The sequence below is a fragment of the Carcharhinus amblyrhynchos genome, chromosome 4 (assembly GCF_965287045.1).
Source record: "Carcharhinus amblyrhynchos chromosome 4, sCarAmb.v2.hapA, whole genome shotgun sequence".
Taxonomy (NCBI): Eukaryota; Metazoa; Chordata; class Chondrichthyes; order Carcharhiniformes; family Carcharhinidae; genus Carcharhinus; species Carcharhinus amblyrhynchos.
The window spans coordinates 46,199,373-46,225,240 of record NC_137327.1 but is presented as its reverse complement, the minus strand read 5'-3'; the positions used below and the strand labels follow the sequence as shown (position 1 = coordinate 46,225,240).

Sequence of the window (25,868 nt, the reverse complement as noted above, 5' to 3'; positions counted from 1 at the left end):
TTTCTTCCAGCTACATCTACTTGTTCCTCATCTTGTCAACTCAAGATTTTATTTAATTAGAAATGTGCGCAGTTTTTCTTTAAGTCACCTGTAAGTTTCTTTAACATTTTTAAAGCCAATCTTTTGTTCTTTTTGTAGTAAAGTGGGGCCCAATTCTCCTAAAAGTGCTGAATTGGTGAGCAAACTGGTGTAAATCATACTTCTTTTTTCAGTTCAACTTCAGACCCGAATCTCCCACACTCTGCAATGCAGAGGTCACAATTGTGAATATTATTAAAAGCTGAGGGGCGGGGCCTATTCACGCCAGAGTCTGATGGTTGCAGGACTCCGTGCATGCGCAGTGGCCCCAATCTGTCAGATCATAGTTTGCTGGCGAGCTCCGTCGCTGTCCCCCCTTCCCCCGCGGTCCATTCGTGGCCCACATAAGCATTCCTGGGTCTCCCCGATCTCCAGCCCCACACCCCCAACAGCGGTGATCCTTCCACCCAAAGAGGGAGACCCCCGGTGACCCAGCCCAATCGCTGGCCTCTCCAGCCGTGACCGATCCCAATGCAGAGTGGCAATGGGACCAAACTAAACCTCCTGATCACCCCCTCTAGGCCCTGCCCACAATGGGCATGGGTGCTTTACCCCTTCAGCAGTGCCAGGGGCACAGGCTGGCATTGGCCTGACTCCCTGGTGGGGGGTGGGCAGAGGGCAATTACCCCCTTCTCACTCCAGCAGGGTCTCCTGCTAGTTCTCCACAAGTGGGAGCTACTCTAAACCCTGCCAGACAGAAATACTTCTGGCAGTTTGTGAGATGCTATCGGGCCAGGAGAATTCCAAGCTGGGCCCAATAATAACATTAAAAACAGATTAAAATCACTTACTTGTCTTCCCGCTAGTCTCCAGTGTGGTCCCAACTGCGCCTATTCTTCAGCTGTGGGTGACGCGCATGTGTTGGGAATGCAATTCTCCCAATTCGAGGTGCCAAAAAACACGTGCGTCGGAATGGGAGAATCGGGCCAGTGGTTTCTATTTTTTTTATTTGTAACATTATAAGACAAGTGACTTAAAAATACAGTAAAGCTAAATTATTTACTTAGATTTAGACTTTGCTTCTGTGAAATATATGCCCTGCCACTCTTGGACATCTCTCCATCACGATGTCTCACAGCTGCCTCTGACCTGTAGCATAACTTCATTGAATAATGCTGTCTCTCCATATTTGTCCAGGATCTTATATTAGCACCTTTGCTGCTCTCTCCATGGTCTTGCTAGCATAGATTGCAGTTGGTACTACTGTGCTGATGTAGAGTCACAGCTTCAAGACAGTGTCGATGGTGTTGATGTCCAAATCATGTGGAGCCGCTGGATGATCGATGCTGCTTTGCCAATTCTTTTTTAAATATATTTTTATTGAAGATTTTTCTCATTTTTACAGAATGCAACAAACCCTCAAGGATTGGTACAGTACAGTGTAATCATTATTCCACATGTACAGAAAGAGTCAAGTGAACACCACAGTTATTTGGATTATTCATTACAAAGATACAAACAGTGAAACAGGTGTTTCAGTGAATGGGGGAAAACAGGGTAACAAGATAAAGCAATGAGTATATGGCATAATGGTGTATGCCCTCACTTACAGGATATTACAGGCAGAGCCGCATAACTTGTATTCCAGGATTTTCAAAGCAGTGACTGCCATTGTGTATTCAGCCAAGGAGAATATAGGAGATTGACACAATTATAAAAAAGGCTAATCAGCCAAAGATTCTCGCACCACTCTTGGGCATGCACCAAAGTATACTCCCCCCATCTCCAAAATTGAATCCTAGTGGTTTAATATCATGAAAGAGCTTGAGAGCATTGAGGGGTGCACTGGGTAGGTTGTATACCACTAGGGCAGTGCGATATTTACCTATTTTCTTTCTTCTTGTAATCTTTGCATTTACAGTGGTGGTACATACAATGTGATGTCCTTTATTCTTGTTGCTAATATGAGTAATAGCACTGCAGGGAGGTGGGTGGGTGGTTTGGTGTAGAGTTTGTAGGTATGCCCCAACAAGACCTCACAGCTGGTGAGGAACTATCCCCCTTTCAACTGTTCATGTTGCAAAACTTGTTCCTGTCTTTTTTGTTATTTTTGGACAAAGAATTCCTGATGGACTTCTGTGGAGGCGCAGACAGAATGCGTACCTTGGGAAAAGACACTGTTTTATATCAATGGTGCCCCTGAGTAAGGACTGTTGGGCTATACTAATAACAGAATAACTGACACCACTGAGATGATGTGCACATATTCCCAATCCTGATTTTTCTTAGGAGGTCAGTGGAAAATTGCAGAAGTTTTTCCTTAAATTTAGGTGTATATTGTTTTTACTGACTCGCTACCAGAGGTACAAGATCCAGAACTTTATTGGTGTACTTGATGAAAGATTATAATCCCTAATTATTTTGACTGAAAGCATGGATTAAAGGGCTAGTGAGCACAAACGGTTAGAAAGTAGGGAATAATTTGGAGTTAATTAGCATCGTTCACATCCTCAAGACATCCAAAGGACTTTATAGCAGATGAATTACTTTTGAAGTGCAGCAGCAAAAGTGGCAGCTATTTTATATTGCAAACAGCAATGAGATAAACAACATAATAACAGACCTCGGGGAAAATGCAGAGGGGATTTACACTAATGGTACCTGGGAAGAGGGACTTCAGTTATATAAAGAGACTTGAGAAGCTGGGGTTGGTCTCCTTAGAGCAGAAAATGTTAAAGTGGTGATCAAAGTTTTTTTTTATAGCTGTCCTGCAAGGCAGGAAGAAAAAAATAAATACATCGCCATCAGCTGGACTACCTTAGAAAATTATTAATCTCTTTTTCAATTGCTGGACTGACAAAATGGCTCTCAAGTGAGCTGCCAAGCTCACATGGTGGCATTTGTAGGTCTCTGGGCAGTTTGAAGGTAAACAAAGGTTATCTTCAGACCTGCATCCACCCAGGCCAACATAATGGTCTTGCAGATGAGATGTTTGTTCCAGACAGCTATGAACAAAGACAGTTGTTTGCAACTTCTAGTCTCTAACAGATGCTAATGACTTTAATGTTACCAACACACAATGGCTTTCAACAGGAGGGATCTGAAACCAGTCTCTCCAAGAAAGAAAAGGAATCCTGACTCCTATTAAACATCTCAAGATTCCAACCCTGGGAAGCCTGTTCATAGAATCCCTACAATGTAGAAGGTCCACAGCAGATGCCATTGCCCTGGCCCTGCACTCAACCCTGGAACACGTAGATAACAAGGACACCTATGCCAGACTTCTATTTATTGACTACAGTTCAGCTATCATCACTGTTATTCCCAAAAAACTCATCTCCAAACGCTGTGGCCTGGGCCTTGGCACCTCCTCTGCAACTCTGAAATCCCTAACTCGTAGACCACGATCAGTAAGGACAGGCAACAACACCTCCTCCGCAATCATCCTCAACACTGGTGTTCCGCATGGCTGTGTTCTCAGCCCTCCACTACTTTTCCCCCAAGACTGTGTGGCCAAATTCCCCTCCAATTCGATTTTCAAGTTTGCTGACAACACCACCGTAGTAGTCAGATCTCAAACAATGATGAGGTAGAGAATCTGGTGAACTGATGAGGCAACAATAATCTCTCTCTCAATGTCAACAAAATGAAGGAGATTGTCATCGACTTTAGGAAGCGTAGAAGGAGAACATTCCCCTGTCTACATCAATGGGGGCGAAGTAGAAAGGGTCGAGAGCTTCCAGTTTTTAAGTGTCCAGATCACCAGCAATCTATCCTGGTGCCCCTATGCCAACACTATAGTTAAGAAAGCCCACCAACGCCTCCACTTTCTAAGAAGACTAAGGAAATTTGGCATGTCAACTACGACTCTCTTCAACCTTTACAGATGCATCATCGAAAGCATTCTTTCTGGTTGGATCATAGCTTGGTATGGCTTCTGCTCTGCCCAAGACTGCAAGGAACTACAAAAGGTCGTGAATATAGCCCAATCCATCACGTAAAGCAGCCTCCCATCCATTGATTCTGTCTATACTTCCCACTGCCTCGGCAAAGCAGCCAGCATAATTAAGAACGCCACACATCCTGGACGTTCTCTCTTTAACCTTCTTTCTTCGGGAGAAAGATACAAAAGTCTGAGGTCACATACCAACCGATTCAAGAACAGCTTCCCTGCTGCTGTCAGACTTTGAATGGACTTACCTTGCATTAAATTGATCTTTCTCTACACCCTAGCTATGACTGTAACACTACATTCTGACTGTCTTGGTTCCTTCTCTATGAACGGTATGTTTTGTCTGTATAGTGTGCAAGAAACAATACTTTGCACTGTATGCTAATACATGTGACAATAATAAATCAAATCAAATCAGGAGGCCATTTGGCTGAAGTCTGTACTAACAGAGTATTTTACTCAGGCTCCCATCCCCATCCCCCAATATGTTTACTCCACTAATCCCCCTAACCTACACATCTTGGGACATTAAAGGGCAATTTAGCATGGCCAATCCACCTAATCTGCACATCTTTGGACTGTGGGAGGAAACTGAAGCACCCAGAGGAAACCAATACAGACACTAGGAGATCATGCAAACTCCACACAGTTGGCTGGAACTGAACCGGGTCTGTGGCACTGAGAGGCAGTAGCGGTAACCACTGTGCCACCAACTTCTAGCAGAAGTGAGGGAATGTCACATGACCTCCTCCAAGCTACTACAACTTGCAGTATTGCCCTCTGGACCTAAACTCAGGAAGTCACTATTGAATTCCACAGAGAAACAGTAGCTCCAGGCAAGCAGCCTGCATTAAAACCACCTTACCATCAAGCCAGTGGCAGTAAAAAGAATGCTGGTTCCTCATCAAGACTGTGAACTACCAGAACATTGGAACTTGCTCTTTCAAGACTAACTTAACTCCACATGCTTTCTCCTCCAGATGGAAGTCTCATTTCTGGAAAGATGGGTCACCCTGCAACAGCCAACCTCTCCTTTGAAGAAGCATTTTATTAGACTTTGGATTCTCAACTCCGGAGACACTTAAAACCCTAACTTGTATTGCTTAGTGGTCGGGCCCTGAGCCTCCTTATCCCTGTTTGAACTGTATGAGTGCAAAGGAGCAGACGTTGCAAAATCTCTCTCCTGCATTTATGTGTGTATGATGTGTGCGTGTGCATGTGTAAAAAGAAACCAACACCTTTAATTTTATCTTACCTTGAGTTTGCTGTACAAGTTAGTCATGGAGGATTGGAACACTCCAGATTTAAGGGTTGGAGAAAACATGCCACCACTTATAAAGGGGGAAATCAAACGAGCACCTTTCTGTTTATGGGCACGTAGTGAGGGGAGAAGTCAGGGTTGTTTAAGTTACCCCCCGCTCCTGTCCAAAACAGAAACTGGGAGCTCAAATCCAGGATTGGTCCGATTTGAATTTGACCAGAGTCTAAATTAAGAGGCAAGCCGAATTAAAGAGAAAAGTGCTAATTGGTAACCAGAAGAGGGAAATGTGGTGGCTGGAGCTAATTTAAAGAATAGTAATATACCACAGTTTTTTTTAGAGCAACATGGTAAATTTTATATTACACAGATGGGTATGGAAGCACTAACTTATGAAACCCGAGCATCTGAAAGTCTGAGAGAATCAAGATTTGTCGCCAGAAAAATACTCGTTAAAGTTACCTTTGAAGCACTCCAAATTCAGAGAAGTTAGAAGTCCTGATTCAGAAAGGTAGAAGAATCAGAACCAAACAGTGATTGGGGACCTGTATTCCAAAGAGCTACCCTGGCCACAAAATGGCTAGTAGAGCAGAGGCTAGAGAGAGAGAACTGGAGAGCACGTAGGCTCATCAGCAAAATATGCTCAAGAAGCAGAGAGGGAATTCCAGTAAGAGATGAGGGAATTTGCTATCTTGCGGGGAGATAATGTAGCTCCAGGAAAGCTACCTGGATTGAAAAAGGATGTGATTAGGCCAGAAAAAAAATTAAGGAACTGCAACCAAGCAGCTGAATTCTGCAGTAGGGCAGAAAACTGGAGATGGTCAAGAAGCTCAAAATGGTCGGATAGCCCCCACAGATCTTGGGCGAGAGCTGCTTGAAGGTAGCAAGAACAAGGCCAGGCAAGTAAAATTAAACCAAGTTTGGAAAAGACCCTTACAATCTGAAACAGATTCTCCAGGGATTCCCAAGTTAAATAGGACCACAGACACTCCTCAGACCCATCCAGAAAATTTGAAAAGAAGAGAGCCCGCACCCCTATTGGAGGAGCCGGACGTCTGGCTATCTGAAACCTTCTTTTCGTTTTTAAAAGAAAGATGCCCATAAAGTCCCTGAACAAACGCTCCTTTCATGAGGGACTTGCCCAAATTTGAACCAGATTTACACTTTTTGAAGATATTTAATCAGGAAGTTGGAATGTCTGACCCCCAACAAAGGGAACTGAAATCAGAATTTTAGCACTGGATAGATTTTACCAGTCAGCTGAGTTTCAAATACTGTCCAAGTCATGGAAAGTCTCCAAATCCCTGGATTGGACCGGGTTCTTGCAGATGCCCCAACCTATGGTTTAAACTTCAAGGAAACTGCCATTCTCCCTGCTAACTGTGTGTTTGATATGCTGGTATGAATGACAGAATGCCTGTATACCTCTGCCCTTCGTATTCTGCCTTCCCTCAGATCACATAAGAAAAAGGGCAAAATGAATATATATATAAATACATCTCTGAAACAGCCAGGCTACTTTTAAAAGAAAATGTTTCTCTGCTTTTATAAATGGACAATTGCTGGACGGACAAAATGGCTCCAGCTGATCACATGCTAGCTCCTGGAGATTTCTGAGCAATGTGAAGTATGTATTTTATCCCTTATCCCTCTTTGTATCATATGAGTGCAAAAGGGTGCGCGTGCGTGTGTGGGTTAAAATAAACTAACCCTTTTTTTATTTTGTCTTACCTTGAGTTTGTTGTGCAAACTATTCGTTGAGGATTGGAACACTCCAAATTTTAAGGGCCGGGAAAAACATGGCACCACTTATAATAGGGGGAAATCGAGATTTAAAAAAATTCTCTTTAAAGATGGGTAGTCAGAGGAAGAATCAGGACTGTTTAAATTAATCCCCCTTCTCTCCATAACATAACCAAGATAGTGAAAACCTTGGATTAAATTCCAGATTTAAAACCCTGACAGTCATCAAATAAAGGAAAATGAGCTTGACCAGTATGCATCTGGTTTATATTGCTGATGTGGACATGGTATGTGTTTTGAATTTTTTTGTTCAGCATTATACTACAGGGTATTGTGTATAAAAAGTCCTTGGGCGCTACATAGAGCGAAGGTTATAGCAAAGACTGCAGAACAGTTAAATAAAATCTGTGTGTCAGATAATTGTTTATTTCTGTTCCAGTGCCGCAAGTGGAAACATCAACTGCGTGAAGGTCATCTTTTAATCACTGAAATGGACTATCCAGAACATTAAAGGAGTTGCAGACAAATAATTAGATGGAGTTCCTGAGGTCTCAGGTTGCAGAACCAGAAACACAGATTAAAAAATTGGGTGGGCATGCAAAAAACTAAGCAGTTGGCAAGATGAATGGCTGCATGATATCATTAACTATCCTCAACTCCCTGCCAAATTGTGTGGAGAGTCACTGGGGGAATAAGCTGGGGATATTCTCAAGCCGGACATCAAAAGACCTGATAATTAAACTGGCACTTTGACCAGTCATTGATCCTACAGGTCTGATTAGTCTCCGTTAATATATCCTGTCTAATAAAGGTGACATATTGCATCCCCCAGTGTACATTTTAATTTGAGCCAGATTTGAAGGGGACTTGAGGGAAAAAGCATCACAAATGCAGACAACCTCTATCATACTGAAATTTGTAAAAATATACTCCGGATTATGTTTTTATTTTAAATCTTGTTGTTTTGACTCTAAACATGGATTGATCGTTGATATTTACATAAAAGCCATAAATTTCAAATGTTATTGATAGGTTATAAAGGTTTTCCATAAGCAAATGAAACCTCATTGTAAGCAGTGCTATTTACCGTTTGTTGAATTTGGACTTCTGCATGCTGAGATTATTGGCAGTCATTGCAAGTTTTTTCACAATGAGATAATATCTGTTTCTATGAAAAAAAATCTAATTGAGTCAATGAAGCCTTTTTATCCTTTCAGTATGTTAGCATTTTCAGTACTACTTTCGCTTGTATATTAGTCTGTTAGATTTAACAAAAATGTGATTTTATGAAAGGCTTTGCAAAACTAAGATAGATTGTTAGTCAAGAAGCAAAATACTGCAGATGCTGGATATCTGAAATAAACACAGGAAATGCTGTAACACTCAAAATTTCAACAAAATATCCCAAGGAATAAAGCATTTATAAAACAAACTATAATGCCAAACTAAATAAAGGGGTATTAGTTCAGATGACCAAAGGTTTGATCAAAGAAATCAGTTTTGAAGGAAGAAATTGAGGTAGAGCGGTGTAGCCAAGCAGTTCCAGAGCTCAGGTCCCACAAAACTAACGGATTCCACCGATGCTAAAGCAGTTAATTTCAGGAATGCTCAGAAAGCTGGAATTAGATGAGTTTTGATATCTCAGAGGTAGAGATAGGAAGGTGCAAGGTCATGGAGAGATTTGAAAGCAAAGATGAAAATTTTAACATGTTGCCTGACTGGGAGCCAGTGAAGATGAGAGAGCACAAGGGCAATTGAGTGAATGGAACTTGCTGTGAGTTAAGATATGGGAGCATTAGAGTTTTGGGTGATCTCAAGTTTACAAAGGGTAGAATGTGAGAGACTAAGCATGTGTTGAAATAGTCAAGTCTGAAGGTATCAAAAAAAAAGGGCTTCAGCAGCCGATGAGCTGAGAGGGGCAAAGTTGCACGATGTTATGGATTTGGAATTGGGGCAGTTTTAGTGATGGCATGAATATGTGATTGGGCATTCATCAGGTATGACACCAAAAATGAGGCTTAGACCATTGCTAGAAAGAGGCATGGATCTGTAGCCAGTGTGGATTTTAGAATGTGGACTAAAACAGTGGCTTAAATCCTCCTAGTATTTAACTGGAGGAAATGCCTGCTCATCCAGTACTGGATGTCAGATTAGTGGTCTTATTATTTAGCAATATTGAAAGGGTTGAGAGGGATGGTGCTGAAGTAGAGTTAGTTATCAGCATACATGTGAAAACAAATTTTGTGATCTTGAGTGGCATTGCTGAGGGGCAGCATGTATATGAGAAATGGAGGTGGGGTAAATCTCCTCTGCATCCTCTCAAAGATTCACTTTACCTTTCCAAAGTGTGGTGACCCAGAACTGGATAGAGTATTCTACTTGTGACCTAACCGTAGCTTTATGCAGGTTTAGCAGAGCTCCCGATTAAACAAGTTAATGTTTTTTACAGGGACCTTTCACAAATCTGGAAGCTGATAATCAACATTTTAAAAAAGCAGAACAGAGAACACCGATATATTGAACTCAAGACATTCTTATTATTTATGTTATAATGCATTTTATCCCCACCACTCCTGATTCATTTACAAATCTTTGCTTATGATGCTATTTATATCATCCTTACTCTGTTTCCAGTTTTTTTTTACTTGATTTGTTTTTAATGTTTCTTCACTGTCATGTCGATAATGACCAGGATTTCAGGAACAGGTGGTCAGCTGTTGTTTCTGCATCACCCTTCCCAGCTTTCTGAACATCATTGTGCAAATGTCACTACCCACTCCTCAGGAACACTAAAGCTCTTTACATATAATGACACCATATTGTGGTGTGACTGGAACCCAATTTGCTGGCATGGCAGCCAAAATCTCTGCATCAGTTTAGGCATCAATACTTTGGCTACAGGGTGAAATTGTATGGGAGAAACTTACTGGGAATGTTTCTACTCCATAATCACTAAATTTGTAGACAAGTTTTGCTCTTGCAGAATTTTGATAGTAAATCAATGCAAGTTGTTGCAATTCACTGGGGCTGCTTCTAACGATTGCTCAATCCAGCAGTTTGAGTGGTAACGTTGTACAAAATATTGACGGATTTGGCTGGCTGTTTTATGTGATTTTACTGTTTATTGGAACTTATTCTTTGTAAATGGAATTTGTTTGTGATTAGCTGAAATCTATTTCTTAAATGTGAAACAAGCTGGCTTCATTGAAGCTATTTCAGCCAATCGTAATGGCTTATACTGTGGAGGCTTATGTCAACTTGTACAAAAGAGTTGGAAGCATAATTCCTTCAACCTGAGTGCTAATTCTATTTCCCTCTCCACAGATGCTGCCTGATTTGTTCTCCTACCCTTTATATTACACTGACCGCAATACCCCCCCTTTAAAATATTTAAAAAATAAATTTCAAAAATTGCAGATGTAAGATTTTAGCAAAATATTTATGCTTTATTAAAAGAGATTTAAACAACATAAAATGAGTTGTTTCTGTGTGTGAGAAAGAAGTTGTGGCACATTGGGAAGTTTAATCAAAGTTCTGAATTATAATTCTGTTATAATGAAGTACCAAACAGCAATCTGTAGTTTCCCTGCATGGTGTAAATACAATGTTGGTCACAGCAGGTTGTTATCACATTTGCCTCCCAGCAGCTGGTTAAAAATTGGTGGTGAATTCAGAGCAAGACCCCACCCATACTCCCAGACACAGCAAGTGCAGTTCCTGGAGAGACCAGGATAAAGAGAGGGAAGTAGGAATGGAAAAGGAGCCTGGTGTTGAAAAAGACATCTTTTTCCAAACACAGAAGAGCAAGCATCAAATACAGAATAAAGAATTCTGAAATGCATGTGCAAAGTATTTAGTATTAAGCTGTAACATTATAAACTGTGTCCTTATATAATTTAAAAATTAAGGATCTGATTTTTTTACATTTTATTAATGTTTTAGCAAGGAGAAATAGATGATTTGAGAGAAATATTCATTTATACTCACCCATATTCTTCTTCAGGTGCCATCTTTTAAAATAAGATAAAAGCAAATTACCGCGAATGCTGGAATTTGAAACAAAAACAGAAAATGCTGGAAAATCTCAGCAGGTCTGACAGCATCTGTGGAGGGGGAATAGAGCCAATTTGGTCATGGTCCTTATTGGTAGCCAACATTTTGGTGTCCTCAAATCTTCTTCCTGTTTTATTCTTAAACTATGGCTGTATTTCCTCCTCTTCTTTACTCCCCTCTTTTACCAGTCACCACCACATGTTACGGTTTTTCTCTCTGAAGAATTGTAGTTGTGTCTTGGTGATCCTATGCAAATATTCTCTTGTGTACTTGTTTTCCTCAGAACGTCTTCATTACTTGTGTGTTTGTCCAACTAATCCTTATCAATGAGGAGTGAAGGAGGGCATGTCAGGTATATCGAAAAATGAGGTGTCAGCTTGATAAAGCTACAATGCAGGATTGCTTGCATTGCAAGTGATACAGAGCTAAGCAATTCCACAACCAGTGGATCAGACCTAAGTTCATCTGGCCTGCTACATCCAGTCATGAATGGTGGTAGATAATTAAACAACTCATTAGAAGGAGGCTCCACAAATATCCCCATTATCAATGATGGAGGAGCCCAGCACATTTATCACAAATAAAAGATAAGTGCTGAGTAGATAATTCATCTCAGCATCACAGATGCCAGTCTTCAGCTAATTTGATTATTCCATATGATATAAAGGAACGGTTGAAAGCACTGGATACTGCAAAGGCGATGGACCTTGACAATATTTTAGCAATAGTACTGAGGATCTGTGCTCCAGAACTCACTGCATTTCTTGCCAAGCTGTTCCAGTACACCTACAACAGTGGCATCTACCCAGCAACATGGGAAATTGCCCAGGAATGTTCAGCACACAAAAAAAAGGACAAATCCAATCAGACCAATAACTACCCCATCAATTGACTCTCAATCATCAGTAAAGTGATAGAAAGGGTCATCAACAGTATTATCAAGTATCAGTTGCTTAGCAATAACCTGCTCACTGATGCTCATTTTAGGTTCTGCTAGGGCCAGTCAGCTCCTGACCTCATAACAACCTTGGTTCAAATATGGACAAAAGAGCTGAATTCCAGAGATGTGATGAGAGTGACTGTCCTTGACTTCACGGCAGCATTTAAACAAATGTGGCATCAAGGAGTTTTAGCAAAACTGGAGTCAATGGGAAATTGGGGGTGAAGTTTTTCACAGGTTGGAGTCATACCTGGCACAAAGGAAGACAGTTGTAGTAGTTGGAGGTCAATCATCTCAGTTCCAGGATATCACTGCAGGTGTTCCTCCGGGTAGTTCCAAGGCCCAACCATCTGTAACTGCTTCATCAATGACCTTCCATCAACAGGTCAGAAGTGGGGATGTTCATTGATCATTGCACAACGTTCAGCACCATTTGCAACTCCCCGGATACTGAGGCAGTCCATGTCCAAATACAGCAAGATCTGGATGATATCCGGTCTTGGGCTAACAAGCGGCAAGTATCATTTGCGCAACACAAGTGCCAGGCAATGACCATCTCCAATAGAGAGAATCTAACCGTTGCCCCTTTACATTTAATGGAATTATCATGGCTGATTCCCCCACTTTCAACATCCTGAAGGTGATCGTTGACTAGAAACTGAATTGGACTAGTCATGTAAATATTGCAGCTACAAGAACAGGTCAGACGCTAGGAATTCTGCAACTAGTAATTCACTTCCTGACTCTCCAAAGCCTGTCCACGTCGACAAGGCATGAGTCAGGAGTGTGATGGAATACTCTCCACTTGCCTGGATGAGTGCAGCTCCAACAAAATTCAAGAAAATTGACAACATCCAGGACAAAGTATTCTGTTTGTTTGTGAAAGGGGTGCCATTCACCCCGCCTCCTCCACCACTGAAGCATAGTAGCAACAGTGTGTACCATCTACAAGATGCACTGCAGGAACTCATTAAGACTCCTGAGATACTACCGTCCAAACCCAAGGCCACTACTAATTAGAAGGACGAGCAGCAGATACATAGGAACACCACCTGGAGGTTCCCTCCAAGCCATTCACTGTTCGTTCATTGTCATCGAGTCAAAATCCTGGAACTTCTTGCATACCTATGCCACATGGACATCAGCGGTTCAAGTGGCAGCACACTACCACTACCTCAAGGACAATTAAGGAAGGGTAGTAAATGCTGGCCTAGAAAGTGATGCCCACATCCCTTGAATGAATAAAAAAAAGTATGTCTCATAAACCACATATCTGTTACCTTTAACTTATCTCCTACTGTCTTGCTTATATTCCAAATTTCGCATCCACATGGTTACGTTGACTATATAGCATTTTAGTGTTCTAACTTTGCTTTCTGAGTTTATAACCCTGTGCTGGGGGAGGGGGTGTTATCACCTTGCCCAAGGGCAACCTGCAAACTAGGGTGGCAGAGAAAGCTCATCTGACTGCTGGTTCTAAGAGTCAACCACCCTCACCCTCTCCCAACATCCTTCGCTCACATTATCATCTGAGTTTAAAATCTGCATTTGTATCACAAGGGACCCTTTTAATTGGCAGAGAGAAACATTTTAATCAGCTTGAGCTGGATTCGACTTCAGACCTGAAAGATCAAAGGAGAATGCGCTAAGCCAAACTGTCACAGCGCGGATTCCTTCATTACATGTTCTTCTCAGGGAGTCAGAAATGCAAGTGTTTTGTAAGCTCTGTCTAGGAGGTGTAACTGAGTTTAGAAGTTTAGAATTTAGAAATAGTGTCAAATCTATAAATTATTTTATTTGCACACTCCTTAACAATGTCCTAATTGATTAATTTTAAAAATTAAATGTAAAGTCTGGGTGTAATTGTAGAAAATAATTATAATGTGGAGATACTGGACATTTCATTATTAAAAGTATGAAACTGATGTAAATCCAGAACAGCAAGTATTTAAAGTGAGCATCCCAGTAGATTGGCTGCTTTCTGTCTGAAGTTAGTGATGGAGCTGTCTGACATTTCCATTCATAGCTTTGTAGATTGAGGCCCTCTTGTTCAATACACCAGTTTCCCATACGGTTCAGTAAAGGTTTCTCCAGTGTCCCACTATCTTCAATTTATATTGAATCATTGCAGAACAATCATCAAAATATCTGAATCTTTGAGAGACAAAGCTCCTTTTGGGAAATAGGAATAGCGTAAGGAATGCCGAGAGACCGATGAATAGGAATGTTGCATATAGGATTTCTTTTGAGTATTTTTGACCTTTTCAGAATGAGATACTCGATAACTTGAAATAGAACTGTATGCTGTGAAAAGATAAGGCCTTTCACTTTTAATAAAAAGGGTTCACTACATTATTCTTCAAGTGGTGAACAGGAGTTCTTTCTCAATCTTGATGGAGAATAAAGGCCAGTAGATTCTGATTGTTAGACTGAGATTTGAAAAAAGCTTAGCACTGTTTCAATGCATATTAGACAACTATCCATTCCTGTGCCTTTTTGTGTGCACGACTGGGAATCAGATAGAGCTGCTCCACTTGTCACAACCCTCTAAAGTTATCTTGGGTTATTTGTAAATGCTATCCAAACTTCTTTGGCGTCCAATGTAATGTATGACAAGCAATGTATGGTAAATATCTATTAACATATATCCCTTTAGGAGACTGTTGTCTAGCATCTTCCTTCCATCGGTGCACTCTCTCCTGGCCTATCTTCGATTGTCCTTCTCACTCTACACTGCTCCTGAGTGTAAACAGTCATTCTCATTTCAGTACATTGCAGCATGGGAGAAGGATAAAAGTACAATGAAACAAACTTTGACCTCAAAGTTTGTCCATAAATACTCCTGTTATTAAGCAGACACCCCAGCAAGCTATCACTTCAGATCAGCATGTTGAAATCAATTCCAGCCTCCTTTTCTAATTTTGTGCTTGTTTTTTAAACCTGCTTTTAAATAAATCAATACTAATTTTCTCTTTGAAATCAGCAATTTGGTGGCATAATTTTAAAAAGAAGTAAGAGTTGACAAATTATATTTTAATATCCTGGAAAAGATTCAGCTGCTTTAGTTTTTAAAATAAGAATACAGAAATATGTGCTGATAACCAAAGGAACATACTGGGAATTATTCCAGCAATGTTTCCAGTCGCTTGTAAAACAAGAGCTTCTTCATGATAGCAGAATTTGAAAGTATATTGACATTAACCTATATTATCACTGAAGTGCCTAAGTATAACTTTTATAATGCAGCAATATTCAGCTGTCACGTATATAGAGCAAGTCACACAAACAGTAATGAAATGTGTTCAATTAATTTATTTTGAAGTATAAATGTTTGTCATGAAACTGGGAGGATCTCTCTGGTCGGTTTATGGAGTAGTGTTGGGACCTTTGCATCCACCTGATCAGGTTTAGTGATGTCACTCTTGCCTCTGTGTTTGAAAGTTGCGGGATGAAGTCTCACTCCAGGAATTAAGCACGTAACCTAGACTGAAACTTAATTGTGGTGTTGAACGAATAGCAATACTGCACTGTCAGGTGCTATCATTTGGATGAAGTGTTAAACCTAGGCTTATTCATTTGGATGTAAAAGGCTGTGTGGCATTCTTCAAAAGGCAGAGGAGTTTCCTGGTGCCATGGTCAATATTTATCCCATGGTCAGGAGCAATAATGATACAAAACATTTGTTTCCCAATCTCTCTCTCTTGGCCCCACTCTTATTGGTTTTGGAAAATGGATGTCGCTGAGCCATTAAAGTTACTGAAAGGGTAAATATGACATATTTACATAGCCATATATCAGAAGATTGGAATAATTGGGTAATCCTATCACTTTTGATTATATGTGCATGTTCGGCATGCCTGCTAGCTCAGTGGGTGAATACATTGCAGGGAAGAATACTGTGTATTAAAGAGAAGTTAAGTCCTAAGTACAGAGTGTAAACTTTGCTGAGATAACTGATTTACAAGCAACCCCTTTACCACACAGTCTCAGCAGGTGTGACAGCATCTGTGGGGAGAGAATAGAGCCAACGTTTTGAGTCTAGGTGACCCTCTCTCAGAGCTGAGAGCAAAGTGAAACAGCAGAGATTTATACTATGGGGGTGAAATACCCTTCTTTCTCACCTTCATTTTACCACTTTCCATTCCCACTCTCCTTTCATCCCACACTGCTCCCCCCCCCGCAACTTCAGGGCAAATGCCACATTCCTCAAGCAGTCCTTTAACAATCTGCACCTCTGTTCTGCCATTCACGCATTCTGATCACTTTAATGAACACTTTTTAAGCATCTTCTTAGTCTTCTGTATCCTCGTTTACATTCCCTTTGTCCCATTCCATGCCCCCCCGCCCCCCAAACTCTAGTCTAAATCTCCACTGCTCTCAGCTCTGACGAAGGGTGATCTAGACACGAAACATTGGTTCTATTCTCTCCCCAGAGATGCTGTCAGGCCTACTGAGATTTTCCGGCATTTTCTGTTTTTGTTTCAGATTCCACAATCATTATACGTCCCAATTTTTAAAGCAGAAAGGAGCAATACAGTAAATCCTTGTTTCTTGTAAAACATTTATGTCCTATAATTATCGCATTGAGCAGATCATTACCTTGCAAAATATACTGGCTCCAATGATGTCAGAGTAACAGAAAAGATCCATCAGGCTGATCCGAAAACCCTAAATGTCACATTTCCCATTCTCTCCAATATCTGGAAAAAGAGAGTGCAGATATTACCAAACTCCTTATCTAGACTCATTTTAATATTGAGTTAGTTAATATAAATATTGCACAAAACAGTGCCTGCAAATGGACAAAGTTTTGATGACTAATTTAGAAATAAGCAAACCTAGCAATCAGAAGACACATGTTTATTTTATTGCATATTGTGTCTTTTGAGATACAAAGATCTACAAAAGTAAATATTTTTAGTGATCCAAAGCCACCAACCTATTGTCAACAAATCCTGCAGCAGTGCAATTTTTTTTAAAAGCTGCATACCCTTTTGTAAGTGGTGATAATTTGAATGAATAATTGTGGAATTGTTTAATGAAGATTGATGACACAACATTTTTACCTGGCTAGGTAACATATGGTTTATTTTCCTATTCCCTAAATAAATTGCCAGACATCTTGAATCTAAGACACCTTACAGAGAAGTAATCTTACATCCAAAACTGATAAGCACATTATACTAATTACAGAAATGACTTCCACATGATGCAATAATATATTTTGCAAAACCATGTATTGTTAACTGATTAAAGCAAGTATTTAAACTATTCCAGTTTATAGAACATTTTTTGTGACTTGTATTCTTAACCTTCACAAATCAGCCCTGCATTCTTTGCTACATCACCACCGTGTGGAGTGTGCTGCTAGATATGTAACTATTTTAATCTTCCCTATGGATTTGTTTTCAGTAGCTATGGCTATGAGAGCTATAGCAAATTATCTGAAATCTAAGCTTTTTGAAAGTTTTTGGATGCACGTCACTTCTACAAAGTTTTCATTGCCTTTAGGCTATCTTGTGTAAAATGGTGCAATTAAATGCGCTGTGTATGCCTGATGTCACATTGTGAAAAGGCACTTGACCTAGTTAGATATTCCAACAAGCGATAGGGTGCTTGATGAGCTGCTGGATACAGATTAAATAATAGCCTTCAAAAGGGAATTGGATAAATACTTGGAGAAAAATTTGCAGAGAATATGGACAAGTGTTGGGGAACGGAACTAACTGTATTGCTCGCTGAAAGAACCAATGCAGATGTGTTGGCCCATTCTGTGCTCTACTATCCTCTGATTCTATGAAATTAAAATCTCAAGCTGCACACCAAAAATGAGTGAATGCTGTTTGTGTTACAGTGTTCTTTTATTTGCTCCTAGGCAGAATCTTCAAGTCTGTGATAGGATGTCTATGTTCTAAGAACATAAGAAATAGGAGCAGGAGTAGGCCATCTAGCCCCTCGAACCTTCCCCCGCCATTCAATAAGATCATGGCTGATCTGAAGTGGATCAGTTCCATTTACCCACTTGCTCCCCATAACCCTTAATTCCCTTATCAATCAGAAGTCTACAGTAGTAGATTTCTGCAGTAGTCTAATCATATTACTGGATGTGCATCCAGGGAAGCCACATGTTTAGGATTGCAAATGTAAAAATAGGATGCAATATATTTTATTAGTGTGCAATAGTTAAAAATCTGCAGTGGTACATATTCTAATATCTCCTGAGAGATTACCTCAATAATAGTTTACCAAATGTTGTAGTTACTTTTGTTATTGCTTTAAATTGTGACATTGTTTCATAGAACCATAGACTCCCTACAGTGCAGAATGAGGCCAAATGACCCATCGAACCCTGACGACAATCCCACCCAGGCCGTATCCCCATAACCCCACGTATTTACCCAGCTAATCACCCTGACACTAAGGGGCAATTTAGCATGACCAATCCACCTAACTTACACGTCTTTTGGACTGTGGGAGGAAACGGGAGCACCCGGAGGAAACCCATGTAGACACGGAGAATGTGCAAACTCCAGACAGAGACAGACACCTGAGGCCAGAGTTGAACCTGGGTCCTTGGCTCTATGAGGCAGCAGTGCTAACCAATGTGCCACCGTGCTGCCCTTCAAAAAATATTTTTGCAACAGTTCTAAACTTTATTTATCACGCTATTGTCAAGCCATCTTGATGGAAAAGAAAAGTTCAAATATTTTGACCTGACTGAAAAGTATTACAGACTGATTGCATCAAAATGGTTATTGGTTATGCTTAGAGTGAGTAATACCAACTGAAAACTGGCACGTTTGTCAGGAGTTTTTTTAGTAGTTTTCATTTTCTCTTCCCATCTTGAATTTTGACCCCGGCATCAATGAATTGTGCAAAGGTACTTTGTAACTGGCTGACTGTACTTTAACTTGATAAAATCAGTATCTACATTCTTTAGCAGAAAATTGGCATCTGCTGAGTGTGCAGAACAGGAAGAAATGAAGTGTGGAATGGAACTTGTGTTTTGCCTCATTAATTCATCACTGTGGAGAATCCAACATTTTTACTGTCAAATAATAAAGTATATATGTATTTCTGACTATATCCCACGTCAGGCTTTTTCCTATGTTGGTCAGCGCTGTTTTCTCTATGCCATTGCTTGGAATCTTGAGCCGTGTCCTGATCCGTTGCTAGCACGCTGTGCAGATTCTTTGCTTGTCCAGGAGAAGAGGTTAACATTGAGCAGTTGGCATAAAGCTTTACAATTGATCTCGCAACTCGAGTTACAAAGAATTGGACTTCCACCAGGCAGCTGTGCAATTTGAAGCCCAGGCAATGACATTGACCCTCATCTGACTGCTTGGTGAATTTTGAAAAGAAACACAGTCGTCGTCCCTGGGCACCAAAAGTTTGGACCAGAACCTTTCTGGTATTAATCCTGTTAAAGAACTATTCATTTGATAAGTAAACTAATGCTTAGGTGCCAAATGCATAAAGGGCTTATTATATTGAACTCAAATTAACTTTTATTAACACTGTGTAAATCGTAAACTTGCACATAGTAAAATATTTAAGGAATCAAAATGCGCCCCATTGTTGCTGGCTTTAAAATTGGAATAGGCATAGCAAAGCAAATAAGTTGATTTAACACCATGAAATTGCAAAACTGCGGGTGAGTGACTTTTATTGCACCTGACCTGTAGTAAATGGCTGTTGATCTTATTAGGTTGTGGGTTTTGCTTATTTGTTGCTAGGCTGATAGATGATATGGCTATTGTGAGGTGCAAAGCCCCAGAATGTCCTCGCTGCAGGTTAGATTAGCAGGATTGGAGTAAATGACGTAAAAATAGAAAACAAGATGTGCAGAATGTCTGATTATTATTGCCCTTGCGCACTGTTACAGAGAGGGTGAGTAAAAGACTGCCCTGACCATTGTTGAATTGATTTATTATTGTCACATGTATTAGTATACAGTTAAACGTAATTTTTTTGCTAGCTATATAGACAAAACATACCGTTCATAGAATACATAGGGGAGAAAGAAAGGATAGAGTACAGAATGTAGTGTTGCAGTTACCAATAGGGTGAGGAGAAAGATCAGCTTAATATGTGATGTGACCAGTCAAAAGTCTGATGCCCACGGGACGAATCTGTTCTTGAGTTGATTGGTGCTGGGTTGACTGCTGTAGAGATTACTTATCCCCCAATGTTGCAGATGAAATTGCTCATTCTGTGGCCAGAACTTTACTGTCCCACCTACCACAGGAATCAAAGCTGGCAAAAGGTCATGGAAGGGTCCGTTGACCTTGGGCAGGACTTTGCAGCTTTGGGGCAAGCGAGGCTATAAAATCCCACCTTGTGTCTCTGATGTGAAAAATTAGTATATCACTGAGCTTTGGCACTACTGTTTTCGGGATGGAATGCACTTTAGAACTACATATGTAAAATAATATTTGTATTGATATAGTGTATCATCAACATCTCAAAGATCTCGAGATGAAATCAGTGTTCAAGTCTGTTAAGGAGGCTATTAGACTTACTTCGACATGTAGACAAATGTTTTTGGTATAAATACAGTTTCAGCCATGCAATGAACCTACTCAAGATTTGCCAAACTCCATTGCTTTTGTAAAATGCTGACAGATTATGGCTGCAATGTGTATATTAATTAAAAAATAGAAAGCCTTGTAGGGATCCATGTATCCAATAGCACAAGTAGGACTTCATACCAAATTAGGTAACACAAATGTCCAACTGCTAGGTGTACGAAAGAAGGGCACAGTTTTCCAGTTTACATAATAATTAATTTGTATTGTGAAAGATGATATCCAAAATGACAGTGGAGGCCTGCAGAATTCCATGTGGTGAAATGCTGATTGGCTGGTACCTCTTCTTGTGGCATAAGTTGGGTTTCCCTTTGAAATTTGGAATTTTTGGATCTGTCCTGATGAGAGCAAGATAAAAAGCTTTGACATTGTGTCCCTTCTATCAGCAGTACTCAGGTTCTGTACTACCAAGCGAATGTTTTTAAATTTGATTTATTATTGTCACGTATTGATATACAGTGAAAAGTATTGTTTCTTGTGCTATACAGACAAATCATACCGTGCGTAGAGAAGGAAAGGCGAGAGTGGAGAATGTAGTGTTACAATCATAGCTAGGGTGTAGCAAAAGATCAACTTGATGTGAGGTAGGTTCATTCAAAAGTCTGATGGCAGCAGGGAAGAAGCTGTCCTTGAGTCAGTTGGTACATGACCCCAGACTTTTGTATCTCTTTCCCAACTGAAGAAGGTGGAAGATAATATGTTCGGGGAGCATGGGGTCCTTAATTATGCTGACTGCTTTTCCGAGGCAGCGGGAAGCATAGACAAAGTCAATGGGATGGGAGGCTGGTTTGCATAATGGACTGGGCTTCACTCACGACTCTCTTGCGGTCTTGGACAGAGCAGGAGCCATACCAAGCTGTGATAGAACCAGCAATATTGCTTTCTATGGGGTATCTGTAAAAGTTGGTGAGAATTGTAGCTGACATGCCAAATTTCCTTAACCTCCTGAGAAAGTAGATGTATTGGTGGGCTTTCTTAAGTATAGTGTTGGCATGGAGGGACCAAGACAAGTTTTTGGTGATCTGGACACCTTGAAACTTAAAGCTCGCAACCTCACTTCATCCTCATTTCCATTTTCATTTTCTTCAGAAAAATATATTTTTAGACATGAAATATTGTTCCCTTGTATATGTATAATTTCATGTTGTACTGTTTGCCCATTCATGAACATTTATTTATCTTCTAAGTAACAAAACCTAGCTTTATTATGAATTTATTAAATTTCATGGGTAACTCCATAAACTTTGTTCTTCCCAATGCTCTCCTCCACTCCCTGCATCTGTTCCCACACAAGTTTTCTCACCCCAGTACCCAGTGCTCTCTTCTCATTGCTGAATTTTATTATTTTCATTTTATCAAAATGCCGATGTGATTTTAGTGATTTGTCAGACTTATTCTGCAGTTGTAATGATTTTGTGTTTTTTGAAATTTTTTTTAGCCATGGCCCAGTGTTTCAAACCTGGCCAAGGATTTTATAGACCGACTGCTTACTGTGGATCCTAGTGAAAGACTGACTGTGGGCCAAGCTTTGAAACACCCTTGGATAGTAAGCATGGCAGCCTCCTCCTCTATGAAGAACCTGCATCGTTCTATATCTCAGAACCTTTTGAAAAGAGCTTCATCTCGATGCCAAAGCACCAAGTCAGCCCAGTCCACAAGATCCAGTAGGTCCACAAAGTCCAACAAGTCTCGGAGAGTCCGAGAGCGGGAACTGCGAGAGCTTAATTTACGGTACCAACAACAGTACGAGGGCTGAGAAGGACTTGGAGTATTTTTACACAACGTTGCCTTCCACTGTGCACTTTCTATTCATTTATCTCTCAACAGTAAGTTGACCATTGTGGATTCAGGAGCGTTTACACAAACCACTTTCTGCCAATTTGATACAAATTGTCTGAATTCATTTCCAAATGTTTCAGCAAACTTAATTGCTAACCCTCAGAAGAAAAAACTGACCAATGTTGAAAATTATACTGGAAATTATTGAGCCAATGAGACATTTTTAATTAGCTAAATGTAAATACTAAATGACTACTGTACATAATGGGGCCATTTATAGAGTAAACTTCAATTGGCATCACTAAAATTGAACTAAAAAGGGCTAGAAGAGTTGAGCCCAATATACTGGTTACGTTGTATAAGTTCCAGTTAACTCCAGTTCTGATTTCTCTTGTTCCTATAAATATAAACTTGTGTTGGTAATTGTGTTGCTATCTTCCCCCTACACATTATTTTCAATACCCTAATCTGGTAAAGTTGGCTCCCATTTTGCATAAAAAAACCTTACTAGTTTTTCATACATCCAAGGTGTAAATGAAAGTTTCTGACTCAAAAAATGCATAATGGGTACTTAATCTGCCACTGAAATGTCTTAAGTTTGGTGTAGGTGCACCGGGAATACATGCTGAAGCAGCTGTTTTTTAACTTGTACTTATATTTTTTAAACTTTTTCCTACAATTGCACATCTTTCTTTTGCAGCCAACACTGAAAAGGCTGAGCTTCCTTCAGTTTTTCTGAGTGAAAATATTTTAGTGTTACAAATATAAATTGTTTAATGAGCCACTTAAGTCAAGAAATTCAAAAATCTCAACCACTGCATTCACTAACTTTATGTGCACTTCACCACTTCTGTTATACTATAACTCCTGACACTAAACAAGAACAATTGCACACGTCCTTGGGCACATTCGCAGACTCATCCCACGTTGACAGCCGGTGGCAGTACTGTTTATGCCTGTGCTATTGGCCTGAGCCGTCATCGCTTAGCTCACTTGAGTCACCCCTGTCTGAGCCCTTGCTACCCCCTAGACACCACCTCTCATGCGAGCCTTCACCATCTTCCCCTGTGCCCTCACTGGTTGCATGCCCCTCTCCTGCACATACAGTATTGCCCTGTGCGTTGTCCCATTGCACACTTCCCAGGAAAGATACAGCATGGATCTCCTGCAATAATAATACTCAATCTGTTTAAATATTACTATTCTTTATTTTTAGAAAGGCAGGTTTTCTATTAGAGATGGGGATACAGTATTGTTTGTGATTTCCAATTCAAGGTGTAACTTTTTTCTAGCTCAGTTCAGTTTGGTCTACAATATCTTCGATGCTGACAACTGCCTGGGACATCATTGGCAATGACATCCCAGGCACTGGGACTGCATGTGCATGGAGTACACTCTCTGCATTTGTGGCGTTGTCAAAGTCAGCCCTTTCTTAACCGAGATAAACATGTCCAAATAAGTGTTATGAATTTAGTTTTTGGCCATGCCCTTAATGAGTGTCTCAAAAACAGCCATATTTAGAAGCAGAATTAACCCATTTCCAAGTTTGCCTATTTTAGCTTAAGACATCATCAGGGGGGATGAAGAGGAGAGATTGTCCTATTCAGCTAACAATGGTATTGAAAGTTAGATTGAATATTATTGAGTTGCTCTGTGCCAAATGTATACAAGTAATAACTTCAATTTGAACAAACCCATGGCTTCTTTCAACCCTATTTTCACTTCGGTTTTAAAACCATTTATTTTCTTCCTCTAGATGTCCAAATATGATTTCCTGACTTGGTGGGTGGGTAAGCGGGGACCTGTTGTCAGATCTCAGTTACCCACTTGTAATATGTCCATAACATCAGCACAGGGTGACTTGCACTTCAATTTGTCACTCTGCAGCTAGATTAGTCCTTACTTCGCCAAGAGTATTAAAGCCAGCATAGCCAGTGATGGAGCTGGAGGTGCAGACTCGTGTCCATCCTGAAAACATGGCTGTTATTAATGGTAGTAATTTATCCTCTAATTCTTCGTGTAATAGCTTGGACTGTGTCATACATTGGTGAGGGATTCCTCCCTTTCACAGGAGAGTAGGAATTACTATTATACGGATATATACTTAACGTTTCTACACCAGATCCCGCTTAAAATATTTTTCATTCCATTCTCCTTAACCCTAAATGACTCCAGGTTTCTTAACATCTGCACAGTAAAATTATTATTCTTATATTTCTTCTTGATCTTACTGTTCACTATCTATGTAATCTCCCCAGCCCTCCAAACCTGTCTCATTGCCCTCTTCAATTCTAAATTCCTGTGGAAAGGCATTTTGTGCTTCCTGCTCGTTGCCTCAGCATTGGCAACCCAGCCTTTTGTCTGGGCCCCATGCTCTGAAATTCCTTCCGTCTTCCCTTAGACAGGGTTGGGGGTGGAAATGAGAATTTTGTTTATGCAATGTTGTGAAATCAGGAATGCACTAACTAAAAAGGTGTAGAAGCAGATTTAGCTTTCAAAAGGAAATTGGACACTAACTGAAAAATAATATACAGGTCTGTAGGCAAAGTGCAAGGGCATGGGTCAATTGAATAGCCTTTTCAAAGAGCTAGCAGAGCACAAGGGGCTGAATGGCCTGTAAATTTCAATCTCCTTAAAATCAACTTCTTTGACTAAGCGTTCGGTTTAGTGTGAGTTCTTGTCTGATTATTTCTCTGTCAAGCCCCATGGGAAACTTTACTGCCTGATATATTATAATTTACAGATATCTTCATTGTTCTCTCACACCAAAATGACATAACTTAAATTTCATCCATTTGCCTACAGTCTTTCTTTTTCCCTCAAATGGCACTGGTAGTTGAAGCTGGTTAAGTAGCTCGAGTCCCTTCAAAGGATATTTGTAACGTCTGTCCCTTACATGTTCTGATATTTTTGTGCTTGGTTGAATAATAGCTTGCCCACATTTTTATGTTTCTGTCTTTTTGCTTATTGTCTAGTATTTATCCGTTTGCTGTATAATCATTTGCCAATATTAAATGTCCAAAGTGAAAGTAATTCGTTCAGATGTATTAAAAATCATTCATTTTTATAAATCTTTTCTATTTGTCTTCTAAAGCCAGGCATAGTTCTATTTTTGGAGAGGGGGCAAGAGAGTGGAATTCCTTGCTATCATTAGAAGGCATCATGAGTTATAAATGTGGAGCTACGAATGGCATTACATGTAGTCACCGGGAGCTTATTTTATAATGTCCCATCAATAGTCACATAAATGAAAATAATATTCAGTGGCCTCTCAAAATAAGTGCCATACCTGAGTTAGCTGCTTCTAGGTAAGTATAACTGAAACTAGTGCCTTCCTATTTGTTTTCCTGAAGATAATTATAATTAAAGCTTTAACTACTGCATGTGTGATAAATGTAATCATGTTTCATTACGTAATGTTGGGTAGACCAGTGAGGATATGCAAAAGCAACTTGCACCATCAGTGGTTCATGTTTTAATGTTTCTGTAATATAACCAGTTCTTTGCATGATTTTTCTTTACTGCAGATTCTCTTTA

At 40.1% G+C, this 25,868-nt stretch overlaps 1 protein-coding gene across 3 annotated transcripts in view; it reads left to right on the top strand.

Moving 5' to 3' along the window:
* pskh1 (protein serine kinase H1) overlaps window positions 1–25,621 on the top strand; it is a 54,813-nt gene extending 29,192 nt beyond the window's left edge. The window contains exons 3-4 of one of the 3 annotated variants that reach the window (XR_013886477.1): window positions 7,411–7,560; window positions 21,991–22,072. Coding sequence is in view for 2 of the 3 variants with exons in the window: in XM_080187081.1 (XP_080043207.1) it covers window positions 21,991–22,308 (318 nt within the window). In the remaining variant the exon portion in view is untranslated. Of the gene's footprint in view, window positions 1–7,410; window positions 10,425–21,990 lie in introns of those variants that run through there. The other 2 variants (XM_080187081.1, XM_080187082.1) reach the window with 2 other exon arrangements.
* Window positions 25,622–25,868: the final 247 nt, after the last annotated feature.